Source organism: Hyla sarda, chromosome 1 (assembly GCF_029499605.1).
Source record: "Hyla sarda isolate aHylSar1 chromosome 1, aHylSar1.hap1, whole genome shotgun sequence".
Taxonomy (NCBI): domain Eukaryota; kingdom Metazoa; phylum Chordata; class Amphibia; order Anura; family Hylidae; genus Hyla; species Hyla sarda.
In genome coordinates, this window is record NC_079189.1 from 166,681,837 (window position 1) to 166,706,938 (window position 25,102).

The 25,102-nt window shown below is 47.3% G+C and overlaps 2 protein-coding genes across 14 annotated transcripts in view; one reads left to right on the forward strand and one right to left on the reverse strand.

The window, feature by feature from the left end:
- Positions 1 to 13,478, reverse strand: part of C1H4orf33 (chromosome 1 C4orf33 homolog) — a 297,289-nt gene extending 283,811 nt beyond the window's left edge. For 4 of the 9 annotated variants that reach the window (XR_008890867.1, XR_008890868.1, XR_008890866.1 and 1 more), the window contains exon 1: positions 13,068 to 13,349. Coding sequence is in view for 3 of the 9 variants with exons in the window: in XM_056563541.1 (XP_056419516.1) it covers positions 13,068 to 13,073 (6 nt within the window). In the remaining 6 variants the exon portion in view is untranslated. Of the gene's footprint in view, positions 1 to 13,067; positions 13,351 to 13,399 lie in introns of those variants that run through there. The other 5 variants (XM_056563524.1, XM_056563521.1, XM_056563508.1 and 2 more) reach the window with 5 other exon arrangements.
- Positions 13,479 to 13,550: 72 nt separating this feature from the next.
- The window catches only part of SCLT1 (sodium channel and clathrin linker 1), a 304,861-nt gene continuing 293,309 nt past the window's right edge, over positions 13,551 to 25,102 (forward strand). For 4 of the 5 annotated variants that reach the window (XR_008890865.1, XR_008890864.1, XM_056563484.1 and 1 more), the window contains exon 1: positions 13,551 to 13,658. Coding sequence is in view for 3 of the 5 variants with exons in the window: in XM_056563484.1 (XP_056419459.1) it covers positions 13,636 to 13,658 (23 nt within the window). In the remaining 2 variants the exon portion in view is untranslated. The remainder of the gene's footprint in view (positions 13,659 to 25,102) is intronic. The other variant, XM_056563477.1, reaches the window with a different exon arrangement.

Consider the following 25,102-nt stretch of genomic DNA (forward strand, 5'->3'; position numbering starts at 1 on the left):
ATATAAGTATAAATTTTCTCCTTTTACCCCTTGTAAAAATGCAAAAATTGGGTCTACAAGAACATGCGAGTGTAAAAAAATGGAGATTGTGAATTTTCTCCTTCACTTTGCTGCTATTCCTGTGAAACACCTAAAGGGTTAAAACGCTGACTGAATGTCATTTTGAATACTTTGGGGGTTGCAGTTTTTATAATGGGGTCATTTGTGGGGTATTTCTAATATGAAGACCCTTCAAATCCACTTCAAACCTGAACTGGTCCCTGAAAAATTGTGAGTTTGGAAATTTTGTGAAAAATTGGAAAATTGCTGCTGAACTTTGAAGCCCTCTGGTGTCTTCCAAAAGTAAAAACACGTAAATTTTATGATGCAAACATAAAGTGGACATATTGTATATGTGAATAAAAAAAAAAAAATATTTGGAATATCCATTTTCCTTACAAGCAGAGAGCTTCAAAGTTAGAAAAATGCAACATTTTCCAATTTTTCATCAAATTTAGGGATTTTTCACCAAGAAAGGATGCAAGATACCACAAAATGTTACCACTATGTTAAAGTAGAATATGTCACGAAAAAACAATCTCGGAATCAGAATGATAACTAGAAGCATCCCAGAGTTATTAATGTCTAAAGTGACAGTGGTCAGATGTGCAAAAAAATGGCCGGGTCCTAAGGTGTAAAATGGCTGGGTCCTTAAGGGGTTAAAGAGAGTAGATAAACGCAACAGGAGTATATGGTTTTGCGTCCCAACCACGTAGTACAAAATCTCACCTGAGCATACGAGATCAAAAATAACTAATAAGTGCTCAAAATATGAGGTCTGCCTAATACTTAACTTTTATTTGGTTATAATAAAAACCACCAAATTGTAGTGACTGTGTATACCAACACCTTAATGAAATTAAACAATAAATGGTCATCACCAATAGCAACCGCACATGAAAAGGCTCTGCTGGGCCCTGCCAGCCTATCATATGCTAGATAGTATTTAGAACTGCCGACACGTTTCTACCACCAGGTAAGAGTTGGTGTTATCATGGAGGTAGATTAATATGTTATACACTGATGACCATAAAGTAATCATAAAACATGGTATGAACAGCAATATTGACCCAAATTTTAGAGGGTAGCCTGCATTACATGGACCCGCTGTTAAAAGGAAAAACCCTCATATTCCTGTAAAGAAGAATGGGATCCAATTCAGCGTCCTGTAAAGAAAGAGTGGTCTGTCCCCTCTGGGTCAAATATCAATGGTTGCCGTTTCCACCTGAAATAAAACACAGGCAAAGGAAAAGCCCGTTCAGTAATGTTTCCTGAAAAGCAAACGTAGGGACATAGTAGATCCCTCTGAAAGTACTCACGGTTAGCTGTATCAGAAGCCGGGCTCAGCATTACCTGTTGTTGCGCAGGTAGCCGGGGAATGTTCCAGCTCAACTCGCCTAGTGCAGCGAGATGCCCGGTGTCTGACGTAACTACCGGCCTAAGGCGGAAGTTATAGCGCCCGGCCGACAGCCCACTCCGTGAAGCACGTAAACAGAGCGGGTGTGCTGTTGTAATTAACCTAGCTAGTGCGCATAGTATCTAACTTCGCCACATTACTGTAGTAAACAGGGTTTAAAGGGGTACTCCGGTGAAAACCTTTTTTCGTTTAAATCAACTGGTGCCAGAAAGTTAAACATATTTGTAAATTACTTCTATTAAAAAATCTTAATCTTCCAGTAATTATTAGCTGCTGAATGCTAGAGAGGAAATTCCTTTCTTTTTGGAACACTGATGACATCACGAGCACAGTGCTCTCTGCTGACATCTCTGTCCATTTTAGCAACTGTGCATTGCAGATGTATGCTAAGAACAGCATGGTGGCTTAGTGGTTAGCACTGCTGCCTTGCTGTGCTGGGGCCTTGGGTTCAAATCCCACTAAGGACACTAAGACTTATTATTATTGATATAATGTCAGCAGAGAGCGCTGTGCTCGTGATGTCATCAGAGAGCATTCCAAAAAGAAAATAATTTCCTCTGTAGTATTCAGCAGCTAATAAATACAGGAATTATTAAAGGGTTCCTCTCAACAAAAAAACTTTGATATATTAAAGGGATGTGGAAATCCTATAGCCCGACGCCCGGGACAAGTAGTTTTGGGTGCCGGGCAGGTGAATTGTTTATAGATTTAGCCCTGTATCGGGCTAGCAGGGCCGGACAGACTTCCCCTTAATTTTTCTTTAATGTCGGTGTGAGGTGCAGGAGCCGATGGAAGTCTACACCTCACACCGACACTCAGAGTGTATGGGGGAGGGGGCAGTGGCGGCCTCCAGCTGACTGCAGAGCCCCCTTATCTCCCCTCCCGGAGGATGGAGGACGGAGCTCAGAAGACAGCAGGGTGAGAGAGAGGATGTAGACAGCTCCGTGCACAGCTCCATCCCCCGCACACAGCTCTATCCCTCCCCCCCTGCTCTTTCTTCACAGGACCTAATCCACCACGGGGAGGTTGCTAGTTTGCACGGGGAAAACACAGAGCAGGAGGGGTGAGGGGGAGGACGGAAATCTCACCTCACACCGGCCGGGACTACAGCTCTGATGGCGGCTCAGGTGAGGAGGCCGAGAATACAGGCAGCGGCAGGAAGGGTGGTTGTATATGTAGGGTGTGAGTGTATGTGTGATGTGTGTATGTAATGTATGATGGGGGGCAGCGGCAGGTGTATGTATGAATTGTGCATATGTATGGTGTATATCAGTGTTTCCCAACCAGGGTGCCTCCAGCTGTTGCAAAACTACAACTCCCAGCATGCCCTGGGCATGCTGGGAGTTGTAGTTTTGCAACCGCTGGAGGCACCCTGGTTGGGAAACACTGGTGGATATGTATGGTGTGAGTGTATGTGTGTATGATGTCTATGTGTGATGTGTATGTAATGGATAATGTGTGTATAATGTCTGTGTGTGATGTGTATGTAATGGATAATGTGTGTATGATGTCTGTGTGTGATGTGTATGTAATGGATAATGTGTGTATGATGTCTGTGTGTGATGTGTATGTAATGTATAATGTGTGTATGATGTCTGTGTGTGATGTGTATGTAATGTATAATGTGTGTATGATGTCTGTCTATGTGTGATGTGTTTGTAATGTATAATGTGTGTATAATGTCTGTGAGTGATGTGTATGTAATGTATAATGTGTGTATAATGTCTGTGTGTGATGTGTATGTAATGTATGATGTGTGTATGATGTCTAAGTGTGATGTGAGTGTATGTAATGTATGATGTGGGGGGGCAGCGGCAGGTGTATGTATGATGTGTGCATATGTATGGTGTGAGTGTATGTGTGTATGTAATGTATGATGTGGGGGGGCAGTGGCGGGGGGTGTGTATGTATGATATGGGGGCAGTGGCTGGTACATGTATGATGTGTATGCATCAATGTTTTGTATAGGAGCGGTCTGTCACGTCGGGCATTAGGGCAGTTGTACCATCTAATTTTATTTATTTTTAGTGGCACCCGCACAAAATTGCACCCCCAGAATCCCACCCTTCATACTCACCCGCCGACCAAGAGCCCGACGGATGCACACAAACACGTCCGAACCAATACTACAACTCCCAGCGTGTTGCACCATAACCTAAACTGTAGAACTATAAAGTGTAACATGCTGGGAGTTGTAGTTTTGGTTCAGGTCAGCTGCAGAGCTATAGGCTGCATCAGGGCATGCTGGGTGTTGTAGTTACTAACTGCAATTCCCAGTATTCCTTGACACATCCTATGGCTCTGCAGCTGACACAAACCAAAACTACAACTCCCAGCATGTTACACAATAACCTTAACTGTCCTACTATACAGTGCAACATGCTGCAACACCCACACAACCATAGGCTGTATCAGGGCATGCTGGGAGTTGTAGTTATCTAGTAACTAAATGCAACCTCCAACATTTTCTGACACAAAATGCAGCACATAAACTGGATAAGCAGAACCCCCCCCCCCCCCCAGTAACACACAAGTCCCTATTGAGACTGAAAAATAGTGATTAAAATATTTTAAAAAGTGCATATAAATGTGAATAAGCCCCTTTCCTAATAAAAGTTTCCAATTTTCTTTAAATAAAAATAATGTACAAAAATAAACATAAGTGGTATCGCTGCATGTGGAAATGTCCAGACTATTAAAATATAATGTTAATTAAACCGTACGGGGAAAGGTGGAAATGTAAAAAATAGCCCAGAATTGCTCATTTTTGGTCACTTCATATGAGAAATTTTTTATTGTGATCAAAAAGTTACATCTAGACTTTTCTGGGCTGGCTCGGGTGTAAAAGGAGCTACAGCTCTCCCGCCTCTAATATCCTGGCATGCTGCGATCGCCTATTAAACCATTAGATCACCGCTGTCAGCAGTGTCTAAAGGAATCTTATATCCATCCCTGGTGGTCTAGTGGGGGGGGGGGGGAAAATCAGACTATTTTGGTTGAAATTATTTCATCAACCAGGACAAGTAGATTTTCTTGAGGGACAAGTAGATTGTGTTCCGCTTTAGTGCCTTGGACAAGTAGTTTTTTTTTTAATTTCCACACCCCTGTATTATAGATTAACGTATGCAGAATAACTTTACAATTGCATGTTATTAAAAAAATATGCTTCTTTCTATTTAAAGGAAATCTGTCATCAGAATCACCCGCACTAAACCTGTTACACAGACTTGTAGTGCGGTTGATCCTGATTAAAACGCTTCTTACCTGGTTAAAAATGGTTCAGTGGTTCTTAAGACATCTTTATTTTTAGTTTTCTGTTATTCCCTGGCTTGGGACTCAGTGGGAGGTGTTATCATCTGGGACTCGGCCACGCATCATTCTAGCTGGGCGGAGCTGCCGCCCGGCTCATGAATATTCATGACCTTATCCTCGTAGTCTAACTCCTTTTTCTAGGTCTGGTGGGGAGGGCCGCGAGGATAAGTTCATGAATATTTATGAGCCGGGCGGCAGCTCCGTCCAGCTAGAATGACATATAGCCGAGTCCGAGCTGATAAGACCTCCCACTGAGTCCCAAGCCAGGGAATAACAGAAAACTAAAAATAAAGATATCTGAAGAACCGCTGAACCATTTTTAACCAGGTAAGGAGCGTTTTAATCAGGATCAACCGCACTACAAGTCTGTGTAACAGGTCTGTAACTTTCCAGAGCCAGTTGATTTAAATGAAAAAAAGGTTTTCACCGGAGTACCCCTTTAAGTTAAAGAAGATATCCCATGCAGCAAAGAAAAAAAAAAATACCTAGCCATTCCATAGTATATTCACCTACCACCTCTCTGACATGTTTGTGATTTTTTTTCCGCCCCCCCATTCACCGGCTATTCAGCTCATAAATTCCAGTTACTTCCTGGTTATGGTGGCTATGCCTGTGATCTCAAAGACTACATTTCCCTGCATGCACTGCTCACATTTCCTGCTCTCAGCTGCCTGAGCAGAGAGCTTGTTACCACCCCTAACTTATGTTAGTCACTCCCACAGCTCTGCTAGCTCACTCCCATATACCACTGAGCTCCAATCATAGCCCTATACAGCAGGGTGGCCACGAGGAAACAAAATGTTATCTCAGTGCTCAGAGAGAGGGACCCTGGAGTTGAAGCTGCAGTTTTACACTGTAAAATCACTCCCTCCCCCTCCTGCTTTACAGTGGCACAATCATCTCCCCCCCTTCTCTGCCCTGCACTCCTCTCTCCCCAGTGCTCAGTGTGACAGGTCTACGCTGGCAGCTCCCACCCCTCCCCCCTCTCCTCCGTTATCAGTGTAAAAACATTAGCAAGGAGAGGGGAGGGAATCAGCCCGTTTGCTGACTCTGCTATGATCTGAATCAGCCGGCATATAGGCAGTGCTGCTCAGCCAATCACTGCAGAACAGAGGGAGGACAGTGTGAATATTCATCAGATGGGAGGGGCTAAGGCCGAGCACAGGGAGCTCTCTGCAGCACAGGGGTTTTCTGGGTAATTGTCGCGTCACGGCCCCTGGATGCTGCTGATAACAGCCTGAATAGGGGGTCGAAAGTCATGAAAACCTGGAACAGCTGAATTTCCTGTCAGACAGAAGAATGCAGAAAAAGCTTGTTTCTAAGCAGCATTGGTAATGGAAGTGATTTACAAACCTATATAACTTTACCTTCTGCACTAAAAGCTGAACAATTATTTAATGTGAGACTTGTCCTTTAAGTACTGACCGTGATGCCAAACAGATTTGTATAAGATGCATTCATGCAACCTCTATGGAGACTCTCCAAAAAGGAGATCTTATTTGCTTACCGTAAAATCTCTTTCTCGGAGGATCCATTGGGGGACACAGACCATGGGTATATGCTGCTGTCTCTAGGAGGCTTGACACTATGGCAACAAGAAAAGTCGGCTCCTCCCAGCAGGGTATACCCGTCCACAGGCACCTGAGGTAATCAGTTTTAGTCCCAGAACAATAGGAGAAGACCGACAGGTCAAGAGGAAAAACCACAAACTGTCCAAGCAACCAGAAGAAATGTCCGAATCTTTGACCCCTAAGGGAGCTGAAAGCCAACCACGACTGGAAAAAAGGCTGAGTTTCACACCAACAGAAATAAGACCGCCAGGTATGGTGGTAAATCTTTGCAAAGGAAGTCTTGTGAGCCTTCAGCATGGTGCTAACCACATGGAAAGAGAAACCGCGGGTCCTCAGAACCACTGTCTGAACCGCCACGCCGTCAAAAGCAGAGACGTGAATAGGGGTGGCCCAGGAGACCTGATATAGGAGGTCTGGACGATAGGAAGGCGCAGCGGTAAGTCGTTCAGGAGCCTGACCATGACGACGTACCAAGCCCGCCGGGGCCAGTCTGGGCCACGAGAATGGCGGGAACGCCCTCTGCTGCGAGTTTCCTCAGGACCCTGAAAAGAGAGGAAGGGGAGGAAACAGATAAAGGTAGGGCGGGACGTGCAGAGGTCCACGCCTGGAGCGCCCCAGAGGTTGCAGATAGAGATGAGCGAACTTACAGTAAATTCGATTCGCCACGAACTTCTCCGCTCGGCAGATGATGACTTTTCCTGCATAAATTAGTTCAGCTTTCTGGTGCTCCGGTGGGCTGGAAAAGGTGGATACAGTCCTAGGAGACTCTTTCCTAGGACTATCCACCTTTTCCAGCCCACCGGAGCACCTGAAGGCTGAACTAATTTACGCAGGAAAAGTCATCAACTGCCGAGCCGAGAAGTTTGTGACGAATCAAATTTACTGTAAGTTCGCTCATCTCTAGTTGCAGATCACTGCAAACACCTCCGGATGTAGGGACCACTAGCCTTAGATGGCTGAGGACCGGCCGAGAAAGACCACATCCCAGAGATGCCCGGAATTAAGATGGCCGGAAACCTGAGTTCCGTCCAGAAGGGAATTTCCCAAGAAGCAAGCAAAGAAAGAATTGCCCTATGCCCCAATATGTTGAAGGGGAAAAGGGCTTCTCGGGGGACCAAGGCCCCAGACTGACCGGTCCTTGAAAACACCTCCCCAGCCCAACAGACTGGCAGGGAGGGGCGGCCCGCCCCTGAAAAAGCAGGGGGGGGGGGGAACGAAGCCACCATAAAAAGGGACCGACAAGACTGTCGAGAGAGAACGATCTTGTGGTCGAGTGACAATGGAGACCTGTCCCACCGGAACAGAATCACCAGTTGAAGAGGTCGGAGATGAAACTGGGCAAATGGCACGGCCGCCGTTAACCGACCCTGGACATCCATGCAAAAGCGAATAGAAACTGGAGCTCCAGGAGAGCCGTTGGACTTGTTTCGACTGACCATCCAACCGAAGTGAGACAAGGTCTGGAGGTTGAGACTAAGACTCTCCAGGATCTGGGCCCTGGCTGGAGCTCCGATCAGGAGGTCGTCCAAGTAAGAAATCAACGGAAACAACTGTTGTCCGTAAAAGGGCTATCACAGGCGCCAGGACTTTGGTAAAGGTCCGTGGAGAAGTGGTCCGGGAACGGCAAAGCGGAGGTACCGCTGATGACCAGGAAACAATGAGATGTGGAGGCAGGCATCCTTGATGTCCATCAAGGAACAAAAATTCTCCATGAACCAGGGACGCCAGCACCGAACGGAGAGACTCCATTCAGGATGAAAGCAGAAGATGCTGGCTGAGATAGTCGAGAACTAAGATTGGGCAAACAAGAACGCCTTACTTGGGGACCACAAAGAGGTTGGAATAAACCTCGAAAACGTTCCCCTGAAGGAACCGGGACAATTACTCCCTGGATAAAAAAAAAAGGAGCTGGATCCTGAATGTGCGTGGTCTAGGCATCCCAGAAGTCAGAGGCGACCAGCCACCCGAGAAAGGTCGGTGGGTGGGGGAGACCCTTCAGACCAAGGAAGGCCTACGGGTGCCTGATGGAGCCGCAAAACGGCCAGAACGGATAGCTGACCTCCAGGAGGGACAGGTCCGGAAGGAGGGAGCCCTCTTCCCGTGAAGGTGCCCGGCTGGACCCTATGTTGGTACCCTTTGATGGCACCAAAGGTCCGCAGAACCCGAAGGAGGACTTACGACGGAAAGCGGTCCTGTGAGCCTTATCCAGAGATAATAAAGAACTCTTTTCCACCCGTCGCCTCACTTCCTGAAGGCGGCGTCCACATTCCAGGCTTTAAGCCACATGGAGGGACGGTGGCTACCAGGTAGCTTGTGGCAAAGGCAGCACAGTGGCTGCACATGGAAGCAGAACACAAAGTCTCCAGCTGCGGTGCATCAGAGAGCTAGATTAAATAAATCCTCCAGAGGGATCTTGAAGACTGCCCTTGACACCCAGGCCGAAGCAAAAGCAGGAAGATCCTGCTGTTTAAAAAGCAAAGTTTGCCAAAGTCTCCACCTTCATGTCTGCTGGATCCTTGAAGGCAGCCGCATCAGCCAACGGCCAGGTAGGCGCCTTAGAGAGGCGGGAGACCGGCAGATCAAGTTGGAGAGGAGGTCCACCGAGCAATGAGGTCCTTGGCGAAAGGATACCGCGCTTGAACCATCTTTGTTTCCTGGAACTTCTTGTCAGGGTGCCTCCAGGTGGATACCAGCAAGGCGTACAATTCAGCGTGAAAGCTGAAGGTCTTGGGTGCCGGTCGGGCACAAAAAAAAGGAGACTTCTGGAGCCACGTCCGAAGTTCCTGGGTCCTTTAGAATGGAAGGTGTCTCTTATGGCCGAAACCAATGAGTACACCACATCAGGCATTCGTGCGCTCCTTTGATTCGGAGGCCAAATCAGAAACCTCATCCACAAGGTCTCCAGGTGAATGGGAACGAGGTGAGGCAGCCCTGGAAGAGGAGGGCAGGCTCGATGAGAGGAAACTTCTGGACCTCCCAAAGTTCCTAGGTCCTTTAGCTGGAAGGTGTCTCTTATGGCCAAAACCAATGAGTACACCACATCAGGCATAAGCGTGCGGTCCTCTAGTCGGAGGCCGAATCAGAAACCTCATCCACAAATTCTCCGGATGAATGAGAACGAGGTGATGCAGCCCTGGAGGTTGGGCCCGATGAAAGGAAACTTCTGGAGCCACATCCGAAGTTCCTGGGTCCACTAGATGGAAGGTGTCCCTTATGGCCGAGACCAATGAGTGCACCATGTCCGACATATCCGTGCGGTCCTCTGAAACAGGAACTTCATCCACAAGTTCTCCAGGTGAATGGAAACGTGCGAGACGGCCCTGGAAGAGGGGGAGACTGACCATGTACGTGGGTCTGGAGAGCCAGAGTGGCGACCATGGGAGCGTCCTCTAGGGGAGCGACGCTTGCTACAGGGCGGAGTAACGGGGCAATGCCTATGAGGGGAGCGCCCGTGCCTGCCAGAAGACTCGGATGATGAGTCAGATGGAAAAAATCCCTATGACGCTGCAAGAGTGTCAGTATAGGGGGAGAGCGGGACCCTCCGGAGGGCCTCTCCAATGCAGTCACCACATAACAGGAGACCTGAGCCAAGTCGGCTATAGACTGGGGGAGGGAGAGAACCCAGGCTGGAGGTGCGGCCGAACCCACCAGGTCTGAAAGACAACCGGGGTAGAATAGCAGGGGGGTCTGGGGGAGCAGTGGAGCAGGCAGAACAAGTAGTTCAGCAGAACCAGACAATTTTAGTTACAGCTTTTACAGATGTAATGAGTGGCTAACACTAGGGCTGGACAGTATGACCAAATATGTGTATCACGGTACTTTTTTAACTTACGGCAGTTCCACGGTATATAACGGTATTTTCACCCCCCCCAATCATGTGACCCTGTTCTGCTCCACCCAATTAATGATCAGCCCAGCGGGGTACTACTCACAGGTGTCACCTTCAAGCACTGCTCTCCTCCTATTTGTTGGGGGCCGCTGGCGCTGGAACTCACTGTATGCCAGTGATCTCCAACCTGCGGACCTCCAGTTGTTGCAAAACTACAACTCCCAGCATGCCCAGACAGCCAACTGCTGTACGCTGTATCTCTATGCCCGGGCTGCAAAAGATACAGAAAATAAACTTTAAACTCCCCTACGTCGGCCACACGCTGTCGACTGGAATGCCGGACAGCCGTCAGCCTATCACCGGCCGGAGCGATGTGATAGGCTGAGCCCACTGTCATGTAAGAAGTCGGCCAAAGTGAAAGTAAGACGGGCACAATGAGCGCCCGCAGAGAATAAAATGTTACGGCGCAGCTGCCGAAGAGATCCGCATTAATAACAGTGTACCAAACACAAGTGTGTAATAAACTGTGCCCCACATGCAAGTGGCCAGAGCACATAAGTGGCCAAGTGACATAAACTGTGCCCCACATACTTCACTGCTCACCCCAGTAATAAAGAATAACCCCTGTCCAGCCAACCCCTCAGTAAAAGTGGGCCAAAAACTGAGGGTCTCCAGAGGTTGCAAATCCACACCTGAGGAAACAAAAAAAAAAAAAAACTCACCTCAGTCAGAAGAACTTACCTCATGAAGTCGTCCTATGAAGTCTTCAGCCAGCTTTTGTCACCTGCATCATGCCGGGCTACCATGTGCGAGCAAGGCGAGCAGGGAGGTAGGGGGACACAGACCCATGAGGTACAACCCCAGGCGCTGACCGTTGGCGAGAGGGGGTTAACAGTACATAAATGCGATGTCTGTGCCCCCTCAATCGCAATGGGGAAACAGTGAGCCGCAGTTCCTGAGTCCCCACCTGAAAACAGGAAAGAAAACGGAATAAAAAAACTAAAAAAAAACTAACACATCCCTAAATCTAGTAAAATAATAAAACATAAGACCTGGTCTGGAGAACTCCAGACCATGTCCACCTCCTTAGACACTAAGCTAAAACCAATAACCTCAGGTGCCTGTTGGCGAGTATACCCTGCTGGGAGGAGCCGACTTTTCTTGTTGCCATAGTGTCAAGCCTCCTAGAGACAGCAGCATATACCCATGGTCTGTGTCCCCCAATGGAGCAGATAGAGAAAAATGTATTTATGGGCACATTTCGTCATTTGAGGCAGGGAGAAGCAGGGGAAGATCACTCTATCACAGGCACTGCACTAATATTAATGTAAATGAAACAGACATTGTGTGTTTGTGGGGGGGGGGGGGGGGGTTCTTCATCCCTCCAGTCTGTAGCTATCCCCATAATAAATGGACAGGGATTATTAAATGAAATCAGACAAATTGTAAAGGGGTTACATATTGATGCAGCCATCGAAGGAGGGATTGTTGGGAGAGTTCCTAAGGGGAGGGAAATATCAGTGGCTCTTATGGGCCCAGACCTGTCCCTAGTCAGCCCTGGGTCTCAGTTCCTAAGTCTAGGCGGGGTGGCCACCATAAAAAAGGGTGGTCCAGCTCTGGATCCTCCTGATGATCCCTAAACATCCTATCTAGGGTGACACCTAGCTCCTAAACTGGCCGATTATGGCCCTCCCTCTCAACCCAAGTGGTCACTCATATCCCCCCTTCCGATTATTCACAAAAAGCAGCGCATTTAATCTGTACATCCACCTGCATTCTTTCTGTGACAGGAGTCTGTTTGTGTTACTCCCTCTCTGGGATGGTAAGATTTTGTCAATGCCAGCAAAGCGGATATCTGAGAAGTAACCCTTATGGATCTGGTTCAAATGAGTAGCTAGGGGAGTGTCCCTGTGGTTTCTAATGTCCACTATGTGTTCCAGTATTCTCCGTCTCAGTTCCCTAATTGTTTTTCCCACATACAAAAGTGGACAGGTACAGTATGCAACATATATGATTGATTTTCAAGTACAGCTTATAAAGTGTCTAATTTGCAAAGATTAGTGTTGCAGTGGTACTATAGATGTTTTAGTAATATACTGGCAGGCTCGACAGTTACCACATTTAAAGCATCCTGTTATATTTACCCTTTTATTCAGCCAGTTCTGGGTTGAATCAATATATAATCTATGTGGAATATTAATTTTCCTTATAAGCAGAGAGTTTCAAAGTAAAAATAAAAAAAAAAAAAAAGCAAAAGCTAAATTTTCATTTTTTTCATAACATTTTTCACCAAGAAATGATGCAAGTATCGACAAAAATGTTATCACTAACAAAGTAGAATATGTCACGACAAAACAATCTCATAATGAAAGGTAACAGCATCCCGAGTTATTAATGCTTAAAGTGACAATTGTCAGATGTGCAAAAAATGGTCGGGTCCTACACTGAAATTTGGCTGGGTCCTTAAGGGGTTATCCAGGAAAAAAAAAATTTATATATCAACTGGCTCCAAAAAGTTAAACAGATTTGCAAATTACTTCTATTAAAAAATCTAAATCCTTTCAGTACTTATGAGCTGCTAAAGTTGAGTTGTTCTTTTCTGTCTAAGTGCTCTCTGATGACACCTGTCTCAGGAACTGTCCAGAGTAGAAAATTATCATAGCAAACCTCTTCTACTCTGTGCAGTTCCTGAGACAAGCAGAGATGTCAGCAGAGAGCACTGTTGCCAGACAGAAAAGAACAACTCAACTTCAGCAGCTGATAACTATTGGAAGATTTTTTTTTTTTATAGAAGTAATTTACTAATTTGTTTTACTTTCTGGAGTCAGTTGATATATATAAAAAAGTTTTTTTCCTGGAATACCCATTTAAACCATTTGCATTTATCATCGTTACTTACAGACATGTAAAGTCTCGTTCGATTCGAACAGCTCCTTCGTGTAATATACTCATTCGTGTAATACTACGAGCTCACACTGCTATGCCTCATACTTGTACATGAGCAGCTTCTGACATTAGAGACACCGTGTAACCCCCAACACTGATGCCCCGTCCCGCACAACCCTTCCTCATGGAAGCGGACGCAGTTCCTGTCAGTTTTTGAAAATATAGCCCACTTCCTGGTTTGTCAGGACATTAGCGGAATAAGAACAGCTACCGCCCCCCAGCCTCAGACTACCGTACCCCGAAATACCCCACGATAGATAATGAGACCGTTCGGCCGCCGCTCACCTCACACCGCACTGTCCGTATAAGCGCTTCAGGTGTGCAGTATGAGAGCGCCGCTACCAGCAGCCAATCACGACGCTTCTCTCAGGCGCCACAACATAAGCGCCACAGAGGAGGCGCGAGGTGATTGGTTCTTTCAAAACGGGCGATTCGATTGGCTGTTGAGGTAGGGAAGCGTATGGTTGCCAAGGAGCCGGCTACTTCCGGTTTTCAGGGCTTTTCGGTTATAACGTTACTTGATGGAGACGGCTGTAGATTGCAGGTATGTCCGCATATGTTAGTGAAGGAGGCTGACAGTGTGCTCAGACCATAGTACGGGCTGAGGGCCAGTGTGTTCCAGCATGATGCAGGGGACCTTCTCTATGTGTGCCTGCATTCACTGACGGGGATATGTAATGTGTCTTGGGGGGCACTGCATATGGGGGGCTTCAGGTTAACAGTGTTTATGGGGGAGGGGGCTTGTTCTTGCCGTATAAGTGCTTGAACACTTGCAGACCTGTGTGCAGGTTGGTTGACACTATATGGGGTACTGTTTACTGTTACTGGCAGTATGTGTATTGTTTGGGTGCTATGGGGGAGATTTATCAAAACCTGTGCAGAGGAAAAGTTGCTAAGTTGCCCATAGCAACCAATCAGATCGCTTTAGTTTTGAAAAGGCCTGTTAAAAATGAAAGAAGCAAGCTGATTGGTTGCTATAGGCAACTCAGCAACTTTTCCTCTGCACAGGTTTTGATAAATCTCCCCTAATGTGTACGCTCTGTTTATCAATGGTTTTCTAGAGGCTTTTTTGAGGTGTGTACATTATAGCGGATGCTACGTTCCCACTTGTTGTGATACCAAGTGTGTGTGTCTTTCTAATTAGAAAAATTGGAAATGGGGTGGTTTTAACCCTTTCCCAACCCATGACATACATGTACATCATGGGTCGGGGTGCCGCGTCATAACTAGCAGATTCCTGCCGCTATCAGCAGCTCTGATGTCCATCATTTAACTGGTTAAAGTTAAAAAAAAATTTTTTTTTGAAAAATATAAAAAGGAAATTCCTACCAAAAATTTACATTAACTCCCTTTTCCCATTTGCGTTTATAATTGTCCGAACTATAAAGCTGCTAAATTTCTGATCCTGCACTGTCAATGATGTAAATGCAACAAAATGTAAGTTTTTTCGGTCTCGTCTCATCCTAGAAAAAAAAGTGATAAGGAATAAAAAGTGATCAAAAAGCCATAAAGGGGTATAGTTTAAAACTACAGTTCATGGCATAATTACATTTTTTTTTACCGTAGAACGAAAAAAAAAATATTCACATTTGTAACAGTTGGCTGTGCAAATTAAAAATTACATTTTTCATTTTCACAAACCACTGGTCCAAAAATCTGTCAGACACCTGTGGGGCGTAAATGCTCACTCTACCCCTTATTACATTACGTGAGGGGTGTAGTTTCCAAAATGGGATCACAAGTGGGGGGGGGGGGGGGTCCATTGTTTTGGCACCATGGGGGCTTTGTAAACACACGTGGCCTTCAATTCCGGACATATTTTCTCTCCAGAAGCCCAATGGCGCTCCTTCTCTTCGTACACAGGAGGAATTGCCTTACAAATGTTGGGGGTCTTTTTTTCCCCCTTTTACTGCTTGTGAAAATAAAAAGTATGGGACAACACCAGCATGTTATTGTAATTTTTTGACACTAACAGGCTTGTGTAGACCCCAAATTTTCCTTTTCATAAGGGGTAAAAGGAGAAAAAGACCCCCAAAATTAGTTGTGCAATTGCTCCCCAGTACGGAAATAATCCATATATGGCCCTAAACTGTTTCCTTGAAATTAGGGATGTCCCGATACCGATACTAGTAGAATCGTAGTCAGAATTTGCATGGTATCGGGGACTCGTTTAATGTCCCCGATTCCATGTCCGATACTTGCTGGTGTGCGGCCCTGCTCCACTGTCCCGATCGCATCATGGCGTCCTATGGAGGAGCATGTGACATAAACGTCACTCCTCCTCCCCTGCACCCACCGTAACGCTACGGAGGAAGCAGAGTGATGTGTATGTCACATGCTCCTCCGTAAGATGCCATGATGCGATCGGGAGAACGGGACATCGGAGCGGCAACACCGGAGGACAGCCGCAGGTGAGCTGTCTACAAGAGGAGGGGGGGGGAGGGGTCCTGCTGTCTATAAGGCGGGGGGGTCCTGCTGTCTATAAGGCGGGGGGGGGGGTCTTGCTGTCTATAAGGCGGGGGGGGGGTCTTGCTGTCTATAAGGCGGGGGGGGGGGTCTTGCTGTCTATAAGGCGGGGGGGGGGGTCTTGCTGTCTATAAGGCGGGGGGGGGGTCTTGCTGTCTATAAGGCGGGGGGGGGTCTTGCTGTCTATAAGGCGGGGGGGGTCTTGCTGTCTATAAGGCGGGGGGGGGGGGTCTTGCTGTCTATAAGGCGGGGGGGGGGGGGTCTTGCTGTCTATAAGGCGGGGGGGGGGGGTCTTGCTGTCTATAAGGCGGGGGGGGGGGGTCTTGCTGTCTATAAGGCGGGGGGGGGGGGGTCTTGCTGTCTATAAGGCGGGGGGGGGGTCTTGCTGTCTATAAGGCGGGGGGGGGGGGGTCTTGCTGTCTATAAGGCGGGGGGGTCTTGCTGTCTATAAGGCGGGGGGGGGGGGTCTTGCTGTCTATAAGGCGGGGGGGGGTCTTGCTGTCTATAAGGCGGGGGGGGGGGGGTCTTGCTGTCTATAAGGCGGGGGGGTCTTGCTGTCTATAAGGTAGGGGGGGTCCTGCTGTCTATAAGGCCGGGGGGGGGTCCTGCTGTCTATAAGGCCGGGGGGGGGGGGGGGGTCCTGCTGTCTATAAGGCCGGAGGGGGGGGGGGGTCCTGCTGTCTATAAGGCAGGGGGGGGCTCCTGCTGTCTATAAGGCACGGGGGGGGGGGTCCTGCTGTCTATAAGGCGGGGGAGGGGTCTGCTGTCTATAAGGCGGGGGAGGGGTCTGCTGTCTATAAGGCGGGGGAGGGGTCTGCTGTCTATAAGGCTGGGGGGGGGTCCTGCTGTCTATAAGGCTGGGGGGTCCTGCTGTCTATAAGGCTGGGGGGGAGTTCCTGCTGTCTATAAGGCGGGGGGGGTCCTACTGTCTATAAGGCTGGGGGGGGGGTCCTGCTGTCTATAAGGCTGGGGGGGGGGTCCTGCTGTCTATAAGGCTGGGGGGGGGGGGTCCTGCTGTCTATAAGGCTGGGGGGGGGGGGGGCCTGCTGTCTATAAGGCCTGCTGTCTATAAGGTGGGGGGGGGGTCCTACTGTCTATAAGGCGGGGGGGGGGCCTGCTGTCTATAAGGCGTGGGGGGGCTGCTGTCTATAAGGCGGGGGGGGGGCTGCTGTCCACAAGGCGGGGGGGGGGGGGCTGCTGTCCACAAGGCGGGGGGGGGGCTTCTCCCTACAAGGGGGGGGGGCTGCTTCCTACAAGGGGGGTCTCTGCTGTCTATAAGGGGTACAAGAGGAAGCGCTGTCTACGGGGTGGGGGGGGGTGCTATCTACAAGGGTGGGTCCATGTCTACAAGGAGGTGGCCCACTGTCTACAAGGGGGGGGCTGCAGTCTGTAAGGGGGACAAGAGGGAGCACTGTCTACAAGGGGGGGGCTGTTGTCTACAAGGGGGACACGGGGCGGGGCGCTGTCTACAGGGGGGACAAGAGGGGGTGGTGTCTACAAGGGGGGGGCGCGCTGTCTACAGAGGGGGCTGATACTAATCTGCACTACCTACTATTAAAGCCAATCTTACAGCAGAGTCCCCTGCACTAACTTGAATTTATAGGTTAATAGTGCAGGTGACCCGGTTTCTACCGCTGATCACCATGTGAACATCAGCACAATCGCGCCGGAGACATCGGTTTCGCCGCCAATGCAAATCACCCTGGTGTCAGATTCTCTTTAAAATAAAAGTACTCATACTTGGGATCGGCGAGTACTAGAATTAAAGTATTGGTACTCATAATAGGTCTTTAAAAAATGGTATCGGGACAACCCTACTAGAAATACGACAGGGCTCCAAAGTGAGAGAGCGCCATTCGCATTTGAGGGGTTGCATATGGGTGGTCATAGGTGTATTCTACGCCAGTGATTCCCAAACAGGGTGCCTCCAGCTGTTGCTAAACTTCCAGCATGCCTGGACAGTCAGTGGCTGTCCGGAAATGCTGGGGGTTGTTGTTTTGCAACAGCTGGAGGCTCCGTTTTGGAAACACTGCCATACAATACGTTTTCATTTTTATTGGGGGGGGGGGGGGCAGTGTAATGGGGTGTATATGAAGTGTTTAAGTCTTTATTTTGTGTTAGTATAGTGTTTTTAGGGTACATTCGCACTGGCGGGGGACTACGGGGAGTTTCCCGCTTGGAGTTTGTGCTGCGGCCTAAAATTTGCCGCTGCTCAAACTTTAAGCAGGAAACTCACTGTAAACCCGCCTGTGTGAATTTTTCCTGTACATTCACATGGGGGGGGGGAAAACCTCCGGGTGTTGCAAAACTACAACTCCCAGCATGTACTGACAGACCGTGCATGCTGGGAGTTGTACTTTTGCAACAGCTGGACTCCGGTTGGAAACCCTTCAGATAGGTTCTGTTACCTAACTCAGTATTTTCCGAACAGTGTGCCTCCAGCTGTTGCAAAACTACAACTCCCAGCATGTACTGATCGCCGAAGGGCATGCTGGGAGATGTAGTTATGCAACAGCTGGAGGTACGCAACTACAACTCCCAGCATGTTGAGACAGCTGTTTGCTGTTTGGACATGCTGGGAGTTGTAGTTTTGCAAGATCTGAAGGGCCACAGTTCAGAGACCACTGTTAAGTAATCGCCAAACTGTAGCCCTCCGGCTGTTGCAAAACTGCAAATCCCAGCATGCCCAAACAGCTGTCTGGGCATCCTGGGAGTTGTAGTTTTGCAACTTCTGGAGGGCTAAAGTTAAGAGACCACTGTATAGGCATACCTGTACGCCCTTGGTCCCTAAGTGGTTAATCGTATTGACCCACAGAATAAAGTAAACAGGTCTATTTTACTGTAAAGTGTACAGCATGAAATCAAAAGCTTCCAAAATTAGCAAAATTGCGGTCAGTATATCACCAGCCGCAGTGATGTCTCGCCTCGGCCGATGATAGGTTGAGAGCACTGTCATGTAAGGAGCCCAGGTCCCGCCTTCTCCCAGCTGCCCGGGCTACTAGTGATAAGCTAAAGTGATAAGGGAGAGGGGAACACAATCCTTTTTTAATAGTAAGAACACAAGTATTTTTGGCTGCAAATTTTATCAAAGCTTTTTCAATTGACAAACATGTAAAAAGCAAAGAACAAAAGTGCTAGGACATTAAACAAAAGCAAAAAACATTGGTTCACCACAACATCTCATGTAAAAGAGTGAATTATGAAAAACAAGTATTAATATAGCTGCAAGCAGCAATACAGGTGGCCAAGCAGCATGACCAGGCTATAGCACACGATTGCTGTGACCCTTTATGGTGGAGAAAATTTTCACATTGTTCTAACCAGTAATTTAAGAGAAAAATATATATGCAGAATATTGCACAATCCAATATGGCAGCCAACCCATGAGATCAATTGTGTAGAAAGTGATCATGGACATGTGTGCTAATTTTCGTGTTGTTCCGACCAACATTTTTCAAAATAACATTTGTGTTCAGGGCTTCACACTCGTGCTTGTGGTTACAGTAATACATACGTACCTGTATGGAAAACATTACACTAAACCTAACGGTCAGATTTGTGCCCAGTGACCGCGACGGAGGGCACACCTTTAATGGGCAAAAATGAACCTGGTAGGAATAGAAAAGGGGTTTATAATCATGGATCAAATACCAACAACCTTAACACGAACCCCAATTTTGCCTCTGAATTGAGACCGAAATAAAGAATCTGCAAACGAGCTAGCCTAGTAATTGATGCCTTGAACCAAAGCTGTGGTAGACTTTCTTATTCCATAATAAACGAATCGTCAGTGAAACCAGATCAAACTGACATACAAGCAGATAAATGTCTCTTTAACATACTTGTCTGTAACATAGTGGTAAGAGGGAAACCTATAGATACCTGTCAGGCACCATATGAAACTATCTGGTCCCTGCTATTAGTTGGCAAAAATAAACAGTTAGCAAGTTGCACACAACACGCTACCTGACAGACCTGGCCTGTGAGGTGTTGCTTAGAAGAAAACGTGTCAGTAGCAACAATTACGTGGTGCATCCCCCTGCAGATGTGGCCGGTATCACGGGTGTACAACAGCCTATGAATCAAGATGTTATTGCTCTGAAGACGTGTCAGTACCAATAACCTGCGTGGTGCCTCCCCCTGCAGACGTGGCAGGCATGACGGGTAAACAAGCCACCTATGTGTCGTAATATAATTACTCTGCAGTCGTGTCCGTAAAATACCCTGCGTGGCGCATTTCCCCCCCCCCCCCGCAAAAGTGGTAGGCATAACAGGTAAACAAACACCTGTGTCATAATGCTATTGCTCGTAAGATTTGTCCGTAACGCATGACCTGCGTGGTGCCCCCCCTGCAGATGTGGCAGGCATTCCAGGTCAACGACCACCTATGTGTCATGATGTCATTTCTCTGAAGATGTGTCGGCAACAAGAACCAGCCTCGTGCCTCCCCCTGCAAGTGGCAGGTATAACGGGAAAACAACCACCTATGTGTTTACTATTGTTTGTTCTGAAGATGTGTCGGACAAAAAACCTGTGTGTGCCTCCCCCCTGCGGTTGTTGCCGGCATAATAGGTAAAGCACCACCTGTGTATTGTCTGTAGAGAGAAGAAAAGAAAGGACCGACGGACGGCGCCTCGTGTATTTACCCTCAATAGATCGGGTGGTGGGTGGGGGGACAATCCTACGGGGCTTATAGATGGCCGCTCACCTTGAGATCTATGCAAAAAAGCATATCACCCACGATATAATCGGGGTACTGTAGTGCGAGTCGCTGCTATACCGATGGGTTGCAGGAGGAAACAAGTCGTCCTGGGAGTCAATATTAGAAGTAGAGCAGGAAAAAACCCTCAGGTATGGCGCTGCAGTGGTGGTGATAGGACTCAGGAGGACCCCCGGACAGGCAGGGGGAGAGAAGCGGGTGGCGGCAAAGGTCTATGGCACCGCAAAAGCCACTGCAGTTCATTGATTTAAAGCGCCCACTTAAAATCAATGATCTGCAGCGGTGTCGCGGGGGGGATAAATAGCCGATAACTTATACTGGAATATCGGTATAAGTTATCGACTATCGGCCCTAACCTCCACCAATTATCGGTATCGGCCCTAAAAAATATGATATCGGTCGATCCCTAGTGAGCATATGGACGGTATGCAAAGTTATGAGCATATGAACAGCCTAAATGCCATGAATGTATGAACAGAATAAATGTCATGCGCGTGTTAACCAATATGACACCATGCCACGTGCTTGTAAACGGTAATTCAACAAATTTGATTAGTTTAATACCTCTGTTTGTGGTATGCGTCAGGAAGTGTGTGCCCTGATGTGGCTACCGTTAATTGCTTGTTGTAATGGATTGGTTTTATTTATTTATTTATTTTTTGAGTGTACGTGCAGTAAAAATGCGTTAATGGTGAATAGGCGCTAAACACTTGTGTGCAGAATAAACGCTAAGAGTGCATGTACCGTGTAAAGCTATGAACCGTGTGTACCGTATTTGTGCCCTGAAGGTACAAATAGTGAAGATGCCCTACCCATTTAAACAGTATAAAGTTGTGTGTGTGTGTGTGTGTGTGTGTGACCAGTATAAATGCTTAGAGCATATGGATAGTATGGATGTCGTGACCGTACAAACTATAATAAGCATATTACCGTGCACACACCATGAGCGCATGGACAGTATGATGTGCCATAAAAATATGAACCGTGCCTATGAGCGTATGTGCAGTATAAAACTTTGAGTATGTGTAACATATACCTAGGATCGTACTTGCAGTGTGAAAGTTATGAGTGAATCATGTGGAGTAATGCTATGAGCGTACGCGCAGTGTAAACGTTATGAGCGTGCATGCAGTGTGACAGCTAATGGCCTGCAACAGTGTGAATGCTATGAGTGTGCGTGGAATATGATTGCTGTGAGTGTGCAAAATTTACCTAGTTTGAACCTGTGATTTGGCGTGCATCAGCCATGTGTGTGCCCTAATGTAACTCCCTTGAACAGTTTGAGTGTAATGGATTGATGTGGATACGTTGTAACGAACACTAGACTGTACGGGCTAGCTCAGAATGGTTTGAATTTGAAATTAGTATGTTTCCTTTCCCTGACGGCAAGCAGAGGTATTGGAAGACCAAAGTCTATTAGAAAATTACCTAACGTTTTTGCACAGAGCCGGTTGCGGTTCATTTACATGCAATGGGACGAGCGTCTACACTGATTTGGTTGATCAGAGGAAGCAAAGCCTGCAGAGCTCCCAGAGTGACAGAAAACTCAAATGCCCGCCGTAGGACAAAGCCGCCCAATGAGGACTTCCATGCGCCCGGTGCGTACAGGGGAGTCAGACTCAGAAGCCATCGGCCAATTACTAAATTACCCCCTCGCCACCACTCGAGCCGGAGTCCGACACTTACCAGGCAAATAGCGGCAGCCCGCATGTGACCCCTGCCACACTATGCGCCAGCCGCCAATCTGGAGCCTTCCGACTCAGACACTGGCATACATAACATAACTAAACTGTACCTCTGTGGCCTGAGCAACTTCCTGGAAACAGCAGGGGCCTTACTGCTCACGTGGACGGAGGAGCTCCCTGATGGCGGGAGAAGTGATCGCCGGAAACCGCAGCAGCACACTGTGACCTGTCCCCTTCCGCAAAACGTCGCGTACACCCCTCCCGTAGGAGCAGGGGAGTTATATACCCCTGCCCCTACCCACAACTACTTGATGCCCTGCCTGAACGTGTGGGGGGCGAAAAACTCCCGCCCCTCACACAAATTCAGCCAATAGGCTTCCCAAATATGCAGCAAATTGTGCAATCCTATATGGCTGCCAAACTTGTGATCAATTGTGCTACAGAAAGTGATCACAGACGTGTGCTAATTTTCACATTGTTCAGACTAGCAATTTCAGAGAAAACTATGAATGCAGAATTTTGGGCAATCCATTGTGGCTGTCAAACCACATGATCAGCTGTGGTAGAGAAACTGCTCATGAGCTTGCATGGTAATTTTCACATTGTTCTGACCAGTAAACTATGTTTGCAAAATATTGCGCAATCCAAGATAGCTGCCTAACCATGTGATCAGTTGTGATACAGAAAGTAATCGCGAACATGTGTGTTAATTTTCACATTTTTGTGGCAAGCAATTTCAGAGAAAGCTATGCAGAATATTGCCCAATCCAAGATGGCGGCCAATCAATGTGACCAATTGACTTGAAATAAACCAATAATAATCTTGACCATGGTGTCACCACATACAACAGTTTATACATCTGTATCTTTAGTGGTTGCAGAGAAGCTGATATTTGAAAATTGTGCAAAAGCTTTCTACGGAAACCAAGATGGCTGTGTGACCTGTGACCTTTATGTTACAACAGGTTATACATAGGACAGGGCTCTAACTTTGGGCAAAATTTCATGAGTTTTGAAGTAGGGCTGCAGCTAACGATTATTTGAATAATCGATTAGTTGTCAATAATTTCATCAATTAATCGGGAAAAAAACAGGGCTTAACTGATTTTACTTGATAATGTACCGTATATACTCGCATATAAGCAGAGTTTTTCAGCACGTTTTTTCGTGCTGAAGACGCCCCCCTCGGTTTATACTCGAGTGAATTCTCCGCCTGTCAATCCCTTCTCAGTAGTCTTCAACCTGCGGACCTCCAGATGTTGCAAAACTACAACTCCCAGCATGTCCTGGACATGCTGGGTGTTGTAGTTTTGCAACATCTGGATGTCCGCAGGTTGAAGACCACTGCGGCCTTCGTCATCTCTCCAGACCCCCCCCCCCCCCCTTTTTTTTAGTTTTCTACTCGCCTCCCCTCGGTGGGAAGGACTGGTGAGCTTGTCCGGGTCTGTGCGTCGTCTTCAAGGCAACGTCACTAGTCCGGGGCCAGGCCCGGAGCAGAGAAGAGGGTCTCTCGGTGAAAATGGACAGCCCGGAACGACTAACCCTCCCCACCAGACGCTCCCTGCAGCATTGATGGCCCGCATCAGCTCACCCTTCCTTCCCACCGAGGGGAGGTGAGTAGAAAACTAAAGGAGGGGTCTGGATGATGACGAAGGCCGCAGTGGTCTTCAACCTGCGGACCTCCAGATGGCTGTCCGGGCATGCTGGGAGTTGTAGTTTTGCAACATCTGGAGGTCCGCAGGTTGAAGACCACTGAGGGATTGACAGGCAGTGATGATGAAGGGGGAGGTGATGATGACAGGGTGATGATGAAGGGGGGTCTGGATGATGACGGGGGTCTGGATGATGACGGGGGTCTTGATGATGACATGGGGGGGATGATGTATTTCCCACCCTAGGCTTATAGTCGAGTCAATGGCCCACATTTACTATAGTGTTTACACACTTTTTTTCCCCGTACATTTGGCGCATCTTTCAAAAATGTGCGACTTTTGTAGCTAGACGTTTTTGCTTCTTCCAGATGTTTTTACACTCTTATATTTTGAGTAGTCTGTAGACGTGATTTTATGAAGTGCGCAAAAAGGCCTTTGTAAAATGGCGCAAAAAAAAAAGGTGTAAGTCGGCCTAAAAGGTGCAAATCTACACCAGCCCAGACCTAGTGTAGCTTTTTGGTGTATGTATAGAGAGAAATTTCCGAAGATGTGACCTGCACAAAATTTATCACATGCTCTGCGACCATTTAATAAATTTGGTGATCCTACACATTACCTGCACACAAATAAAAGGTGTATAAAAATGCTTCACTTACACTTACCATGATAAATGTGGGCCAATAGCTTTTAATGGGTTTTTGGGGTGAAATTAGGGGCCTCGGCTTATATTCGAGTATATACGGTATGTACAATGGCCATATTAAAACAGTTTCTAGGATGTGATGTGACCAAAAAGCAGCAATTTTATAACATTTATGCCGGCTGCTGTACAGGATCACTAACATTTTATTTTAGTTCAGACAGTTACCCACACAGCAATATCAAATATGTAAAAAAAAATTTTTAAATATATATACAATATTGGGGGAGGGGTGCATTTACATTTTACGCGATTGACCGTATGGGATATATAATGTTATATTTTAATAGTTGGGACAATTGGGACAAAAATAGGCCGCAATGCACTCACCTCTAAAAATTCACTTCTTCATATGGCATCCATTCCATAAAGGTGGGCGGGCAGAGCAGAACGAAAAAATGCCGCGGCAGCGCTGGGCAAACACGAGGCAACGGAGCCGTTTTGCGCCTTCCCCGCTTCCTCTGGCCTCCTGGGCGTCTTCAGCACGGAAGACCTCGAAACGGCTCCGTTGCCTCGGCTCCGGTGCCGTTAGCCATTAGCCACGGTTCGTGCCGACCCGCTATGAGACCTTAAGTGGTTAAAAAAAAACACTGTGTAAATAAACATGTGGTATCGCCACGTGAGTAAATGTCCGAACTATAAAAATATATTGTTAATTAAACCGCACAGTCAATGGCACACACATAAAATAATTCCAAAGTCCAAAATAGCGTATTTTTGTTCACTTTTTATACCATTAAAAAATTATCAAAAAGTCCGATCAAA